This window comes from Taudactylus pleione, unplaced genomic scaffold (genome assembly GCF_031769625.1).
Source record: "Taudactylus pleione unplaced genomic scaffold, aTauple2 ptg000397bl, whole genome shotgun sequence".
Lineage (NCBI taxonomy): Eukaryota > Metazoa > Chordata > Amphibia > Anura > Myobatrachidae > Taudactylus > Taudactylus pleione.
The window spans coordinates 987319-1005855 of NW_028284799.1; the positions used below are offsets into that span (position 1 = coordinate 987319).

The window sequence follows — 18537 nt, forward strand, 5'->3', positions numbered from 1 at the left end:
TCTGCGGCTGCAAGGAGTCCGCATGTTGCCGTACTTGGACGACCTGTTATTGGTGGCACGATCTCCAGAGCTCCTGTTACACCACTTGGACCTGACCATTGCACTGCTGCAACGGCACGGCTGGCTAATTAACTGGCAGAAGTCCACTCTAATCCCGTCTCGGAGGATTCTGCATCTTGGAGCCTTATTGGACTCGGGACAGCAAAGGATCTTCGTGACGGAGGACAAGATCTCTGCTTTACAGTCAAGGGTGCGCAGTTGTCTGCACAGCCGCCGGGTGTCCTTACACTCGGCGATGAGGTTACTGGGCTCCATGGTGTCGGTGTTCGACATGGTGGAATACGCCCAGTTTCACTCTAGACCTCTGCAGCACCTGATCCTGTCCAAGTGGAACGGGCTGCCTCAGTCTCTGAAGTTCCAGACGATTGTGCTCACCCCGGAGGTTCGCCTGTCCCTTGCGTGGTGGTTAAAGATGACCCACCTCAACAAGGGACGTCCGTTCTGGGTTCCAAATTGGGTCCTGTTGACAACGGACGCCAGTCTTCGGGGCTGGGGAGCAGTTTCGGGTCCACACTTGTTCCAGGGCAGGTGGACACCGACAGAAGCGGAGCTTCCAATAAATATCTTGGAACTCCGTGCGGTCTTCAATGCTCTCCTGCAGGCACAGCGGTTTCTCCAGGGTCACCCGGTGCAGGTCCAGTCGGACAATGCTACCACCGTGGCCTACATAAACAGGCAAGGAGGAACTCGCAGTCGGGCGGCTCTCGTAGAGGTCTCTCGGATCCTGGTTTGGGCGGAGCGCAATCTTCCGGCCATATCAGCGGTCTTCATCCCGGGAGTGCTAAATTGGGAGGCGGACTTTCTAAGTCGCCAGGACGTTCATCCAGGGGAATGGTCCCTGCACCCGGACGTTTTTCAACTACTGGTGGACAGGTGGGGTCTTCCAGAAATCGACCTCATGGCGTCCCGGCACAACAACAAGTTGCCGGTGTACGGGTCTCGCACAAGAGACGAAGGGGCGTCTCTGGTGGATGCTCTGTCCGTCCGGTGGACGTTCAGGTTCGCATACCTGTTCCCTCCGGTCTCCCTTCTTCCACGGGTAATCCGGAAATTCAAACAGGAAGGAGGGACGCTCCTGTTGATAGCTCCCGCGTGGCCCAGACGGCACTGGTTCTCAGACCTTCAGGGTCTGTCCGTGGACAGTCCTCTGCGGTTGCCGCTACGACCGGACCTTCTGTCTCAGGGTCCTTGTCTTCACCCGGACCTGACTCGGCTGTCTTTGGCGGCGTGGCTGTTGAGACGGCCATGCTGAGGTCCTGGGGGTTTGCCAGCTCTATGCTGTGTACCATGTTACGAGCTCGGAAACCGTCTTCCGCGAGGATATACCATCGCGTGTGGCATACGTTCTTCCAGTGGTGTCGACCGAGAGGTTATGCACCGCGGGAGTTTCGTCTGTCTCGGATTCTCGCCTTCCTGCAAGCGGGACTAGATCATGGGCTTCGCCTTGCTTCTTTGAAGGTACAGGTTTCGGCCCTATCTGTCTGGTTTCACCGTAGGATTGCTACAATCCCGGATGTGCGCACCTTTATGCAAGGTGTTCTCCGTATTCAGCCGCCCTTTGTTCCACCTGTGGCGCCTTGGGATTTGGCTGTGGTCCTGAGGACTCTCCAAGGACCGCCGTTTGAACCACTGGGCTCAGTGGATATTAAATGGCTAACAGCTAAGACTGTTTTCCTTCTGGCCGTTGCTTCAGCCAGACGTGTTTCTGAGTTAGGGGCTCTTTCTTGTAGACCCCCTTTCTTGGTTTTTTTCATGGGAACAGGGCAGTGCTCCGCACTCGGCCCGAGTTTCTCCCCAAAGTTGTTTCCCAGTTTCAGGTTAACGAGGAAATAGTTGTTCCGGCCTTTAACTCACCGGGTCTTTCCGTGGGTGAGGCCTCTTTGGATGTTGTGCGGGCCTTAAGGACTTATGTGGACCGCACTTCTTTGTTTAGGAAGTCGGACGCTTTGTTGTCCTCTATGGCTTCTGTAAAAAGGGTTGGCCTGCTTCAAAGCAAACTTTGGCAGCCTGGATCCGTATGGCTATTTCTGAAGCTTATCTTCATGAAGGCCTACCGGTCCCTCCTTCTCTGAAGGCTCATTCCACTAGGTCTGTGGGTCCTTCGTGGGCAGCTTGACGTGGTGCCTCGGCAGTTCAGATCTGCAAGGCTGCTACGTGGTCTTCTGTCCATACCTTCGTGAGGTATTACAGGTTTGACACCTTCGCCTCTCAGGATGCTTCCTTCGGGCGGCGGATTCTCCTTTCTGCACAGGAGCGTCCCCACCCTTAAAGGATACTGCTTTGGGACATCCCCAAGGTATCCTGTGGATACCCTATGGACCCTGAAGTAGAAAATATGAGATATGGTAAGAACTTACCCTTGTTATCTCTATTTCTACGAAGTCCATAGGGTTCCACAGGACTCCCGCCCTGTCGCACCTGTGCTGCAGATGGGCTTTGCTCTGGTCACCGGTTTTCCGTCTCCCTCTGGTGAGAATGTGATTCTTGTATGTGTCCAGATCTTTGTTCTCTCTCTTCCTTCTCCTCCTCCGGCCTATGGCTTGGTAACTAACTGAGGTGCCTTGGCCTGGGGGCGGGGTATAGGAGGGGGACCTAGTGCATCCTGGGAGGCTGAAAGCTTAACTCTTTGGTGCCCTGCGACTGACGTCACACCTATACCCCCAAGGTATCCTGTGGAACCCTATGGACTTCGTAGAAATAGAGATAACAAGGGTAAGTTCTTACCATATCTCATATTATTGTAACTGCTGAATTTTGTGTCAGGAATATATCTGACATAAATAGCATTACAATAGTATTGAACTATAATGTTGGTATGTTGTTTACAGCACTTGATGCCTATCAACTAAAAAATAGCTGCATCAAAAATTCTGTAAATACTGATGTCTATATTTTTCACAGCTGTGATTTGTAGAACTATGATGATGTGGTCTATTAAAATAATTTCAATGAAACCATGCTTCATGTGTTATATTGACATAAATGCTTAATTCAATATGAAATATTAAATGTTTAAGAATTTGCTGTTTATTTGACTACATATTGAATAAAAATCATGGGGGGTGATTCAATTCAGTGCGATGCTAAATAGCCCCAGAAAGGAATTCCCGGAACTATTCAGTTGAACTAGAACCACTTAATGGTGCATACACACGGTCAGACTTGCTAGATGAACGATATGACCAATAATTTCATGAACTATTTCTGACAGTATTAAAATGGATGAAATCTTCCAAATCTGTCTGCAAACAGTCTGTCAGATATCGTTATCATCTGACATGCGGGAACGCACATCGTTGGTTGATGCGTGCCCTACAAGTCAAAGATATGAACGATTGAGCGATTTTTACATTAGTTATTGTTCATATAACTGATAAGAAATCTGACCGTGTGTATGCACCACTAGTCTGAGAATGCCGTTTATCGTGCATTAAGCTGAGTGTTTAGTCGCGGTAGTCAGCATTCTCCGACTTTTAGCGCCGCGCTAAGCCTGAAAACAGCATCACGGCTAGCACTTAAGTATGATTTCTGCTTGCACCTCAGGAGGGTGCAAGCAGAAATCCTGTAGTCTGACTTGCGTGGTTAATTGAATATCTCCCGGAACACCTTCCTGGGGCTATTCAGCATTGCGCTGAATTAATTCATCCCCCATTGTTTTAAACCTTTCATGTTTACATAAAACTAAATTTTAGTGTGCAGTAGAACACAATATCTATCCCAGTGCCCTAGGTATCATGTGAAATGACAGAATACTTTCCTGATTTATCCAAACTCATATATATACTTTTGAAAAGGCGTCACCTTGTTTTGTAGCTATTGGTAATTTCAAATACAGTCTGCTCCAATAGATGGGAAATATAATGGACTCGGTAGGCAAGGAAAATGTTGTAAAGTTTCTATAGTATGTTCTCATGATTTTAACCCAGCTATAAATTGTACAACATGGATTAAGTAGGAATGTGCACTTTCACACATCCAGATTCATATTACTAGAGTTATGAATTGCTAACGTTCAGATGTGCCGAATCCTCCTCTGCCAGGATGAAATACATGCAGGAGCTTTAAATATGACGACTTGGGGCTATGTTGCTCTGAAGAAAATAGAACACTTGAGAGGGAACGGGGGATGTTTCAACTAGCATTGCAGGAACGTAGGTCCTGGTTTAAGTGCCCTGAGCTATTTAATTGGCTGCATCGCATCTGGCACTTAATCTGGGAGATGCACTTCACGACTAATGCCTAGGGATTAGATGCTGTAAAACTGCATATCCTTTAAGTACAGGGTGCAATGCTGTTACAGCACGCAGGGAAGACTGTGACTAGCCCTCAGGAGAGTGCAAGCAGAAATCCGCCAGTTGCAGGCTTACTGCTTGAGCAATTGAAGGCTCCGGGCACTTAACCCTGGAGCTAAATCCCGGTGATGCTAATTGAATCCCCCTTAGTTACTTAGTTAACTGTTACAGTTTATGCAAAAAGAAAAACGAGAAATGTGGTATGTGTTGAATATTTTCCGTAAATCACTTTTTCTTTTTTTTTCAGTGAGCACTTGTCTTGCTCATTTTCCTTCTTCCTTCATGGAGACAGCAATGTTTGCACGAGTGTGGAAATTAACCAGCACCAACCAGTGTACCTTCTTAGTGAGGAGCACCTTAACCTAGCCCAGCAGTCCAGTAGCCCATTTCAAGGTAAGGTTTTGTAGTCTTTCCCTATCTTACCTTTTGGCAAGTATGAATTTACATTAACATTTGTAATAGAATTACAGTCTTAACCAGAAAATGGGACTTTATAGAATGGGGATAAATTGTTGTACTATGGAAAATTTATTTCAAGAAAACAAAAAGTAAAGAGATGGGGCACTAAAATGGTTAAGTTAAATGGAGGAAGATTACTTCAGTATCTTTCAGATTAAAATATACCTTATAAGATTGCTGCTACCAATGGGGGAGCTGAGCCTCACAAAATATAGAACATAAAAACCACAAAAAGCGGAGCACTATCTCAAAATAAGGACTAATAAATATATCTGAAATGAACATTAATTTACCAATGATAGTGATCAGAACAAAATCTACAAACATAAAAGGCAATAAAAAAATAAGCACAAATTTATTTAATTTTATTTTTAATGTATATTTATATTTGTAAAGCGCTTCTCCCGCAACAACAGTTTGAATAATCCTATGAAGCCTTTGTTTAATCTGTGCTCGTTGAGATACATTTACCTATTTGTATCAAGTGTCCTGAAATAGATACATTGTGAGGATATATAGTAGATTGTCCTTGTTAAGAAAAGTAAAAAAACCTTTAGAAAAAAAATCAAACAAGGACAATTATATGCATATACATCCAATTATTTGATCATCTACTATATAAGAAATCCTGATATTTCTTGTTGACGTTGAGAAGCCTACAGCACTAGTGGAATTGAGAGGACTGAAGTTATTTCCTAACATTGTACCTATTTCAGGATACTATTTATACAAATGGGTAAATGTGTATCTCAATGAGCACATATTAAACCAGTGGTCAGGGAACGGATAAATTACCCCACATGGAGTAAAAATGAAATTCCTGGGGGTAATGGACGGACAGCCGGGCATACATATGAATCATTCTATAATATAGAATGATGCATATGCATGCCTGGCTTTGCCGCAGGGAGGCTCTAAGCTGGACGCCCGCTGAGATGTTATTACCAGCGGGCGCCCGGCTACTTCCCTGCAGTACCACGTTAGCCGGAGGCTGGGGTTCTCTTCTAAACTCCAGCTTCCGGCTCTCTCCATGCGCACTATGGGAGAGACGTCATGACGTCTCTCCCATAGTTCCGAGGAGCAGCCAGGCGGATAGGACGGCGGCGGATGCAGGAGCGGGGATTAAGGAAGTGTTTTTTTGTACAAGCGGAATTATATGGGGGCATAACTATATAATTTCCTTCCTTTCAAATCAATTGGGGTAACGTCGGTGTATCTAAATATATTTTGGGGTAAAAGGTAAAGTTCCCTGACCCCTGTATTAAACAAAGGGTTCATAGGATTATTCAAACTGTGTGGTTGCGAGGGAAGATGTTTACAATCTAAAAATATACATAAAAATATAATGTAATCTTTGTGCTTATCTCTTATTGCATATATTTTTCATTGCCTTTTGATTTATGTTTCTATATTTTGTTCTGATCACTATCATTGGTCCATGAAAGGATTATGAATTGTTAATTTCAAATATATTAGTACTTATATTGAGAGAGTGCTCCCTACTTTGTGGCTTTTATGAGCCTATACTATGGGCTCGATTCAATTCAGCGTGATGCTAAATAGCCCTGGGAGGGAGCTCCTGGGGCTATTCAATTCACCGCGCTGTTTGGTCTGACAGTTGCCAGTTAAGTTGGAGAATGCCGATTCTCGCGATTTAACCTTGGTGTTAAGTCACGAGAAACGGCACTCTACGACTACAACGCTAAGCAGGAAAACAACCCCGTGGCCAGCACCTTAGTTGGATTTCTTTTCGCACCTTGGAGCTATTCAATTCAGTGCGGTGTTTGGTCCGATTAAAGGATTTCTTCTCGCACCTCCCTGTGGGTGTGATGAAAAATCAGACAAAAGTGCCGCCCGCGAGGCTGTTTTCCGGCTTTTCGCGGCCGGCACTTTAGTCGGAGAATGCCAGTTCTCGCGACTAAACACTCAAGTTGTCGCGAGTACCAGCATTGTCCGACTTAACTGGAAACTGTCGGACCAAACAGCACGCTGAACTGAATAGCTCCGGGAGCTCCCTCCCGGGGCTATTTAGCATGACACTGAATTTAATTGAGCCCTATGAAGTAGTTCTTGCGAAAAAAAGTTAACTCTAATAGTATTACAAGTTTGTGGTTTAAAGGAGCATTAGTTTAATTCTTTTGGTGACTTTGATATGGTGGGCACCCTGCTTTTTAAAAAATCCGTGGTTAGTCTGAGGCATCGGGAGGAGCTAAATGCAAACAGCATACCTGTGAAGCACCTCTTGTGTTTGTAAACAGTGATCTGAACAGATCCTAAAGGTGCCCATACACGGGGCGATTTGTATCTTATCCGATCTCGCATACGATTACATTGAAAAGCCTTCCCTTGACATTCTGTATGATTTGTATTTTCGGAAAGGTACGATTGTACAAACGACCATACGATTCAATGTATTAAGATGTGTCACATCGTACTGATCTGTCGAAATCCTTCTGCAAAACCATCTGATCTACAATGTCGATACACGACTGCGGGGACGTGCATCATAATCTAGCGTTCCCGCTAGGCTGTTTTAGCGGGGCGCGGCGCCCTGCCCTCCTTCTGGAGGGCAAAAGGCACCCTGCCCTCCAGGAGGAGGGCAAAAAGCGCCCTGCCCTAACAGCCTGCGGGAGCCATTCTCATCCGTGGGACGCAGTGTCCCGCGGGTGGACAAACATGCGGTGACCCGGTCACTGCCGGAGAATAGACGCCGGGCGCATGCGTCTAAACCATATCTCTTTAGGCGCGACATGCACTAGAAAGCATGAGCGCCCAAAGACAATTGAATATCATACCCCGATCTCCCGTTACTTTAAATGGGAGATCGGGTGCAATTAAAACAATTGAATCGCCCCCTAATATTTATACACACTGATTAATTTAACTTTTATAGATTGTTTTTGTGACTCTTTGAAACCCTTGTATGAAAATACATTTTAATATGTTTATATACTTTTGATGATAAAATAACTAGTGTGCGTAATTTATTTGTTTCAGTTATCTTAAGTCCATTTGGACTGAATGGTACACTCACAGGGCAGTCATTCAAAATGTCTGACTCAGCTACCAAGAAATTGATTGGTGAATGGAAGCAGTTTTATCCCATTTCATCCAGTGTAAAAGAGTGTCCAGATGAAAAGCAGGAAGAAATGGATTGGGAGGATGATTCATTGGCAGCTGTTGAAGTACTAGTTGGTGAGTACAAAAATGATGTTCTTAGAGTCCTCTTAATGTGGTAAGATATTATTTTCCATTAGCTTGAATTGACAATTTTAATCTGCAATTGTGAAAACACAGGCGTAGTGACATAGTGTTCACTCTAGCTCCGGCGGCAGGCAGGGCGCCGGAGCTAGAGAGGGCAACTTTGTGCGCGCGCCTCCGAAAGGGGGGCTTGGCCATGAAAAGGGGGCGTGTCTATAAGACGCGTCCCCTTTTCGTCATACTTTGGGGCGTGCCCGGCACTTACGGACATGCCGGGCAGCCCCCAAGCGCTGCAGACAGGGAGAATAGATGCCGGGTCTCCGCACATTTCTCCACCCGCGGGACACTGTGACCCGCGGGTGATGACGGCACCCGCAGGCTGTGAGGGCAGGTCGCTTTTTGCCCTCTAGAAGGAGGGCAGGGCGCCGCACCCCGCTAAAACAGCCTAGCGGGAACGCTAGTGACACCTCTTCTCCATAACACACATGCACTCATTTTAAGTTTTAACGTTTTTCTTGTTTTATTACATAAAGTTCCATATAAATCAGACAGTTAAGGTTTTTTCCAAGCAGAAGTTGATTACCTGGCAGCTAAGAAAGAGGATATGGGAGTGCAGAAGGGTCATTCCATGGTAACTCATGTTACAAAGACACATAGCAAGAATATGCATGGCTATCAGCCGCAAAAGCAATTTGTGAAATTAATTTTATTTACTGAAAAAAGACCGGTAAATGGTAACACCTCTTATTATGTTTAAAAACAGGCTGTGCAGTCCCCCTTCCCTTTCACTACTGGCCATTACCAAAGGCACTAGGTTGACATCACTAGAAACAATAAATATCCATCAAATTGGAGAATGTTTTCAGCAGGCTTTCTGACATGTAATTGCAATGTTACATAATATAACAACCCTCTCCTGGTGACAGACACTTTGACATCTTGTATAACTAGCGTATATGCTGTAATGTTTAGCTATGTGATGATTATAATATTGAGCTGCATCAGTTAGAGGTTTTCTGCAGCTTGAAAAAAACACTTTTAAACAGACAGTACCGACAGACCTCCCTAATACTCAACTGGCAGTGTTGTCTTCCTATTTTGCAACACAAGGCAAGGGACAAAATGTATTAGCCTGTCAGTGCTGTAAGTCAATGTGCAGATTGTCTTCCTAACCCTGTTAGATACCTGTTTATGTTGTACTGACTTGTCACGGTATATCCATCGTTGCTTTTGGAATAGCTGCAATGCAAATGGATAACACTTGAGTGTGTGGATATTGGTCTAGGATAGAGTAAGACCATTTGTTTGCCAAAGATGCTACTACTGAAAGGAAGGCCTTATTGGTTGTGGCAGAAAGGAAGTTGTTCAGCGTACTTTGACCAGCCACAGTTCTTTTGATGAAGCATGAGCACTACATCACTGGGTCTTCCATGTTGACCAATTATAAAGACTACAGGATCAACACCTGGCATAGGGTGACAAAGAAGCGTGGCAGAAAATTTGCTAAATCTACTATATTCGGAATAGGGCATATTCTCAATATTGCTATTCATCTAGGTCTGCATTGGAGGTGTTGATATTCATCTACTTATAACATCAATGATGCAGTCCTCAAGTCTCTGCTGTTTGGTTGTCCTAGTTGCCCACCTCATGTTACATGTCTGATACAGATTTCTTTAGGCCAGCCTGTAAATCCTGCTTAAATTGCAGGAGGAAGAGCTTAAGCCTGCAGGCATATGAAATAAAGGTCCTCTATACTGTATGTAGGGAGAAATGGACTGTATGACCTAATTTAGTGGAAAGAGTTCAATGTGCCGGTAAGTTTTTGTTTTTTAATGTCCGATTTGAGCTTGTTCGTATTTTGGGCTCTGTGAGGGGCATCGGAGGAAGATCCATCCATACTAGGCAGGTACAGGCTTTACCGATTTGAAGTGGAATGGGTTTCTTGAGGGCCAGACTTCACACACACACCGTGGCCATCTTTTGTTTGCACCAAGCCATGTCCCTCCCTCCTCACTTTAGCTTTAAATATAAAGTCAGTTGATGGCTTTTTAAATAGGTTAGCAACATCTGTTATATTGAGGCTGTTCATATCAATTTCAGGGAAGGACTTAACATGTGAAGTGCATACTGCTGGTTAATGTATAGTTTAAGTAGATGAGGTTGGGTGATTGAGCTGTTTTAGAGCAGTCTAAAAAACATGTAACCTTGATGTAATCTGTTTTCCATTTAAGTTCTGAATGAAGAACACCCTGTACCTATAATATAATGTATGTATTCCTATGGTTTTTGTATTCACTTGGATAGTACTTTGAGCAGTGTGCTTTCTACTAATAGCCCTTACTGCTGAATTTAAAAGCTAAGTTTTTCCCAGTGGAAAAGGAATAACTGTGCCAATGAAATTTAGCAACCTCGCACTATTAAGCTAGCATATGGAATAGGAGCAGTGCTTTCCATTGATGAGACTTCTGTTGAATGAATGCTAATGGTCTTTCTGTACTTGCTGCACATTAACCTTACTCCTGTGGTCACCATTTAAAAAGTCATATTGCCAGTAACTATTATAAATGTGTTATTGGTGACCCAAATCATGCTCAAATATTGTGTCCTGTTCACTTTATTTGTTTTTAAAAATGTATGTTCTCTGTGCGACCGAACCTAGGTGGTTCATGGTTGTACTGAGTAGTGAAAGGTTGAGTAGAGTTTCAATAAGGCTGTCTCTCCACAGGCTCTATGTTCAGCATCTCCTGCATCAGATGGCCACTGTACTCCTCTTTACAGTGGATGTTCTGTCCCTACTCTGCAGTGCTTGGTTTGTCAGTGCTGTGAACTGCATTTGTGTTCTGAAGCACACAATGTATGGAAAGCTTTTTTTATTTTATTGATGATGGTTTTTGTTTTAGTGCATACTACTACCAAATAAAGTTATGAAGGAGGTCTGTGAATCTCTCGTCAAATGCAAATTATATAATTTTTTATTTTTATTTTTTTCTAGCTATCAAAATACTTTTAATATAAATGATACACTAATATGCCAAAACATTATGACCACCTTCTTAATATGCTATTGCCCACTGGGGCAAGGACTTTTAAAGACCTCTCAAGGTATCCTGTTGTATCTGTTTCCAGCAGTTCCTTTAACTCCTGTAAGTTGTGAGGTGGAGCTTCCACGTATTGGACTTGTTTCACCAACACATACCTTAGATGTTTGATTTGGATTGAAACTTGGTGAACTGAAGACAAGTGCAACACTTTTAATTCTCATTCTGTATATTTTTTCCTCAAACCATTCTCACTTATCCGTGCAGTGTGGCATGCAAGCAATACTATCCTGAAAAAGTCCACAGAGAACACTGTTGCCATGAAAGTTCATACATGGGGCCTGATCTAGCAAGGATCGCTATTGTGATTACGCATAAAGAAGACCCAATTGTTGCGTACTGTGTATGCATTGCAGTGCGCGAAGGCTCCACTGCGGTCACACAGCGATCGCAGAGACGACGCAGACCCATCGCAGTGTGTTTGACAGGAAGTTATCGTTTGGGGGAGTTGACAGGGGGTGGTTGGGGCAGGCGTGTCAGTGGGTTTGAATGCCGTTAGAGGGACGTGCATAAAACAGCCACTACAATGGCATAAACCACTTGAGCTATCACTGCTTGCTATGAGGTTAGCAAATTCTCAGACCTGTTCTAATTGTGTGTGAGGCTCAATGTTACTGATTGTTTCGCAAACTTGCAAGGTATTATGGATGTGAGTAAGCGGAAGTGGGCATCCTTATGTTGGGCTGCGATGGCATTGCGATTGCAATCATTACCATACTTTCACTGCGTGCGGTCGCAACAGCGAGCCGTAATGAATCGGGCTCTTGGTCCGCAACAATGTTTAGATTGGGACTTTAATTAGATGCTAACCACCTATCAATGACTGGACCTAGGGATTTCCAACAGAACATTGCTCAAAGCAGAACACTCATTCCACCAAGCTCAATTTTCTTCCCAGATAAACAATGCAATCCCTCAACATGATGCAACAGAAAACGTAACTCATTGGTCCTAACAGCCCTCTTCCATTGAACAAAGGTTCTAGTTCTGGCTCATGCATGCTCTTTGTAGGCACTTTTGACAGGGGTTTGCATGGACAGCATAATTGGCTTGTGGTTAGGCAGCACTATACGTAGCCGGTATCGATGCCCTTATTTTTGCAATTAGTAGTTTTTTTGTACCAGAGAGGATAGCCTTAGTTTAGCCATTGCATCAATTAATATCTGCCCAGCACAGTGTATGACCACCCCAGGTTGTCAGGCCACTGTGATTTTGGTTCTTTCAAAGTCACACTCATCTTTACACCTGCCGATAACTGCTTTCAACATGTCAATTACAAGTAACTAATTTCCACTTACCATCTAACATAGCTCTGACCTCGGCATGCGATACTTAATGTAATTTACTTTGTATGGGAGTTGTCATAATGTTTAGGATCATGAATGTATATACATAGTGTGAAATCTTTCTCTTCCACTTTATTTCTTTCTCGCACAAATTTTTAAAGACTAGATCATATTTACTAAGCAGTGGATTTAGAAAACCCTCGATTTCTACAGATGTTTGCCTCCCATGTTTAAAGGGGCAATAATAGTAAATGCAAAATCAGACTTGTTTTGCGTTAAGTACAGGGTGTCCCGTAATGATGGAACACATTTTATATGCAAGTGTCTAGGACTGGAAAAATCTCATTTATTAAGGACTATGTATAATACATAACCAATGTACAGGAGTTCATTGCACTGTTTAAAAGTTTGAATATTGCATCCCTTTAGATAGTCACTGCATTGAAGAGAACAGCATGTGTATTTGTCTGTCCACGACTAAACTAGTCAGCCAGTGGGTGAGAGCTTCTCTGCTCAGCCGTAACTTGAAGGATCAATGTCCTGGAAAGGAGTCCAACATTAACTCCCAAAGTCAGACTTTGAAATATATAATAAATTTTAAAGATGGGAGAGTGCCCATGCTCCTGTAAACTAAAATGTCTCATCCATGTGCCCAAATTGTATGGAAACCCTACAGTCAATTATGCTGGCAATGGAGCCTGGAGATTTTATGGTCTCCCTGGTAATACAGGATGCATATCATCTGCATGTTCCGATTGCACGATCCCACCAAAGATTTCTAAGATTGGTGGTAGATCAGCAACATTATCAATTTCAGGCTCTACCCTTCGGACTGGCCACTTTACCAAGATAATGGCAGTGATGACGGCTCATCTCAGACGACAAGGTGGTCAGGATACTACCATATTTGGACGACCTCCTGATATTGGCACAATCGCAGGATTTGTTACAATGTCAACTTCAGATGACCATTGTCTGCTTACAAGAGCACGGCTGGATAATAAATTGGAAAAAGTCCTCTTTCTCCAACTCTGCTTATAGTGCACTTGGAGGCGCTGCTGGATTCTCTGGGCCAGAGGATTCTCTTACCAGAGGACAAGATTGCGGCACTACTGTCTGTTTGCAATTTAGACTGTGCAAACTAAAGTGTGTCAGTTTACCGCATTCGATATGGTGGCGTATGCCTAGTTCCACTCCAGGTCCCTTCAGCAATGGATTCTATCTCATTGGGATGGTCAGTTTCATCGGGAAAAGTCTCAGATGATCCGCATCTTGCCAGAGGTTCGGCTCTCCCTCGCTTGGTGGCTAGAGATGACTTATTTAGACGAGGGATGTCCATTATGTGTCCCAGATTGGATTTGGCATTCATATTTTCATTGGTGTTCCCAAACAAAACAAGGGTATTTGCTTTTCTGCAGGCTGGGTTAGACTTAGGTCTGCGCCTGGCTGCCTTGAGGGTTCAGGTTTCTGCTTTCAGTTTTGTTCCAGCGCAGAATTGCGCCCCTGGCAGATGGAACAACATTTTTGTAGGGGGTCCTGTTACTGCAACCTCCATTTGTCCCTCCGGTAGCACCATGGGATTTATCCTTGGTTCTCAGGGCACTGCAAGCTCCCCCCCCCCCCCCCCCTTTGAACCCTTGGATAAGGTGGAGTTAAGATGGTTGACAACAAAGACACTTTTTCTCCTCGCTATCTCCTCAGCTTGTAGAGTGTCTGATTTGGCAGCACTATCCTGTCGCTCTCCTCCATATTTGATTTTTCATCAAAATTGAGCGGTCCTTCATACTAAGGTGGGTTACCTTCCAAAGGTAGTATCCCGTTTCCCTATGAATGAGTAAATTGTAGTCCCGGCTTTTCAGTCTTCAAACCTGTCTACAGGTGAAGCTTCCCTGGATGTGATTCGAGCCCTTCGTATTTATGGGGGTCATACCAACTCCATCAGGAAATAAGATTCACTCTGTTATATGGGTTTCACAAACTAAGCTGGCCAACAAACAGACTTTGGCTCGCGGGCTGTGTACGACTATTTCTCAGGGCTATATAAAGGCTGATCTCCCTGTTACTCCCTGGCACATTCACTCTGTCGGACCGTCGTGGGCGGTTAGACATGGTGCCTCGGCTGAACAGCTGTGCAAGGCGGCCGCTTGGTCTTCGGTCCATACTTTTATCAAATGCTATGCATTTGATACTTTTGCCTCCCAGGATGCTTCCTTTTGGTTGGCGGATTCTACTCTCTGCTCAGGAGCGTCCCCAACCTTAAGGGAACTGCTTCAGGATGTCCCCAAGGTAGATCCTGTGGACCATATGGACCCTGAAGAAGAAAATGAGTTATGGTATAACATACCTTAGTTAACTTTTCTTTTAGCTCCACAGGGCTCCCACCCTGATGCATCTGTCCGCAGTTGGGACCTGTTCTTTGCTTTTTTGTATCACTGATTCCCTCTTTGTAGTTTGAGTGTTTCTTGGGTACATTGTACTGCCTTCTCCACTTTCCATCTCTTGCCCTTAGCCTTGTTTACAAACTGCCTGTGGCTGGAGGTGGGGTATATAGGGAGGTGGACCGGTGCATGCTGGGAGCTTTCAATCTGGTGCTATGGATCTCTCCAACTACATACCCCCAAGGTAGATCCTGTGGATCCTAAGTAGTAGAGACTTGATATGCTTGTAAAGTACTCAGAATATGGACATGGCATAGCTATGTATTTATGCAGACACTAATAGACTTAGGGACATATGTATCATTATTTGCAAAAGGGACTTTTAACACCTGTTATCGTGTCTCTGAATTAATTTTTTTTCTTCATATGTATCAATGTTGAGCTGATTTTAATGAAAATGTAATAAACCAGTGGTTCTCAAACTCTATCTTCAGGACCCCACACAGTTCACATTCTCCAGGTCTCCTGGCAGGTGCATAGGTGTAGTCCATTACTCGCTGACACTTTTTTTTTTTTTTAAATCCACAGGTAATTATTTCACTTGTGATTTCTGTGAGGAGACCTGGAAAACATGCACTGGTTGGGGTCCTGAGGACCGAGTTTGAGAACCTGTGTAATAAACTATAGCTTTTGCAGGTTTTTTTTTTCCCTGTATTTTTCACATTTTTATCACATTTGACTGTAAGCAAATTCCATAACCGTATGATTTCTGCTCATGTGCTAGGTTTGGCAGTATTGATTTTAAGCCAGAGGTTCCCAAACTCTGTTCCCAAGGCTCCCTAACAGTCCAGGTTTTAAGGAAATTTCATGCTTGACCACAGGTGACTTAATTAGTACCTCAATCAATTGATTTAACCACTTTTGCTCAACCAATGGTACATACACACTGGAGAGGTAGAAGTGAGCGATATTAACGATATCGTTATCGTTCATATGGTTCATTTTTATGTACTTAACCTGTGAACGATGCACGTACCCGCATGGATGATGGATATCTTTCAACGTCCATGCATGCAGGCCATCTTGGACGATATCGTCAACTTTGCCTGTTCAGAAATGTGGAAGGATGACTTCACTGAAAGATATCTTTCAAGTCATTGGTGGTACAGATTGTACCGTGTGTATGCACCATAAAACATGAACTGTTGGGGTGCCTTGACGACTGCGTTTGGGAACCGCTAGTTTAAGCAGTAGTTTGTGTCCAGTCCTCTGTGTGTGTGTGTGTGTGTGTGTGTGTGTGTGTGTGTGTGTGTGTGTGTATATATGCAGGTTGAGTCTCCCATATCCAAAATGCTTGGGACCAGGGGTATTTTGGATATCGGAATATTCCGTATTTTGGAATAATTGCATACCATAATGAAATATCTTGGGAATAGGACCAAAATATACACACAGAATGCATTCATGTGTTATATACACCTTATAGACACAGCCTGCAGGTAATTTTATACAATATTTTCAATAATTTTGTGGCTCAAACAAAGTTTGTGTACAGAAATGAAATTCATTTATGATTCATATACACCTAATACATACAGCCTGCAGGTAATTTTATACAATATTTTTAATAATTTGTGCCTTAGACAAAGTTTGTGGACATAGAACCATCAAAAATCAAAGATTTCATTATCTCAGTCATGCCAAAAAAATTCCGTATTTCGGAATATTCCGTATTTTGGAATATTTGGATATGGGAGACTCAACCTGTATTATATATATTATATAGTAAAACACAGCTGATCCGGCACTCACAACAAATGATGTGAATATACATGCTCCGGTGCCCTCCTTACAGGGAACAAAGTCCCAAATCCATATAGCACACAGAGGCGGCACTCAGAGACTTTCAAACGAGATATGTCAAAAATAAAGGTTTAATCCATCAACGTTTCGGGACCTTACGTCCCTTCCTCAGGATGCACAATACAGAACGAAGAAAATTCATACAAACAACGACATTAAATAGTTTACCAGTCTGGACGTGTGGTACTCCGCCGGGGACAGGACCGGAACAAGAACTGCAGTATCCGCCGGAAATTCCGTGCGTGTCACGCACCGGAAGTCCGATGCGGGTCAAGTGCTCATGTGATCACCCAAAAAAAAGCGATAAAAACTCGAAAAAGCCTTTACAGGCAGTTTATAGCAAAAACAGCTTTGATACATATGCCCCATAAAGCCAGATCAGTTGTTGAATCGTCAGATCCCGTAGATGTAAATTATTATTATTTTTTTTAATTACCTTTATTTTCTTTGTTATGATTCCAAATGTGGTGCATAAGAGAATTGTATTTTTTCTCATTAATTACATTTTTTTTGTAACCTTAACTATTTTGTTTACACGTACAGTTGCCCAGTTATTGAAATAGAAGTTCATGCTCTGTGATCACACTCCTTTTTTGAGGGTAGCTCTACCGTGAAAGCAATATAAATTTAAAATATATTTATTTTAAGGGTATACTAAAAAGTTGTGTTTTATATGCGTGTGCAAATGATGAAGCGTAATTGGACAGATATCTGACAGACAATTGTATAGTTTAATGCTAAGCATTACACATATTACATTCCAATCTTTCTGGTTGAAATTAAAATCTGGTAATGTATGGGAGCAAATGACCATTTGCTCACAAACACTGGAAAACAGACAAAAATGGTCGTTCAGACAAATTGGTTAAAACAGACAAATTTTAACCAATTTGAACAATTGTTTTTTGTCCATTTTTCCAGTGTTTAAAACCATATGATCGACTGTCATTTGCTCCCATACATTACCAGGTTTCCATGCCAACCAGCCAGATTGGACCGATATCTGACAGATAATTGTATAGTGTATGCCCAGCATTAGACTTTTCATCACCACAAGAGACTGTTCTGGGTTATCTAAAGTTGCAAGAGAACCTAGTTTCAAGGTAACCTGCTCTTCCACTTGCTTAGGTTCACAAATGTAACCTGTCACCACACACTAAAAAAAAATAGCATTGTCCCATTTTAAAGCTTTATTTTTTGAGTAACACAATTAGTTTAGTTTAAGTTGATTTTTTAAAAAAAATATGTATTTACATTAGATATTTGTATTTAATATCTTAAAAATATACTGATATGGATTTTTTTCTGTTTTCTAGCCGGTGTTCGAATGGTATATCCAGCATGCTTTGTGCTAGTTCCGCAGTCGGATATCCCAACAGCCAGCTCATCGGGTTCCACCCATTGTTCAAACACCTGCTTAGGTGTTCAAGTGCCTGCTTCTGCCAGAGATCCGGCCATGTCTTCAGTAACTCTGACACCACCAACATCCCCAGAAGAAGTTCAAACAGGTTATTGAAGTTTGCAATAATGTCATACTTTTGTTTAATGCGTTTATTTTAGCCATAGAAATCTGCAAAAAAAAGAATTTAAATGCATATACACATTTGCATGTTATTAGGGGGGATGTCAATTGTTTTTTTTGTGCGCCCGTCAAAGCTATTAAATTGTTTTGCAGGTTGGGCGTGAGTGCCACAGGGCGCCCATTATTTCTGCTCGCACCCTCCTGAGCTGGCGAGCAGAAATGCGCAATAAGGCCGGCTTTTGGGCACCCAAACTGCAGTTTCAGCAGCACACCCAATAACTTAGACAGGTTTAGCTCTTATAAGTGTCTAAACCCAGTGCATTTTGGCCGCGTCATGTGCGATAAGTAAGTAATGGACACCCCAAAACAATTGAA

The 18537-nt window shown here is 43.1% G+C and overlaps 1 protein-coding gene across 1 annotated transcript in view; it reads left to right on the plus strand.

Annotated features, from left to right (window-relative positions):
• The window catches only part of MED13 (mediator complex subunit 13), a 139584-nt gene that overhangs the window by 47274 nt on the left and 73773 nt on the right, over positions 1-18537 (plus strand). The window contains exons 4-6 of the mRNA XM_088446347.1: positions 4600-4745; positions 7809-8006; positions 17957-18148. Coding sequence (XP_088302473.1) covers positions 4600-4745; positions 7809-8006; positions 17957-18148 — 536 coding nt within the window. The remainder of the gene's footprint in view (positions 1-4599; positions 4746-7808; positions 8007-17956; positions 18149-18537) is intronic.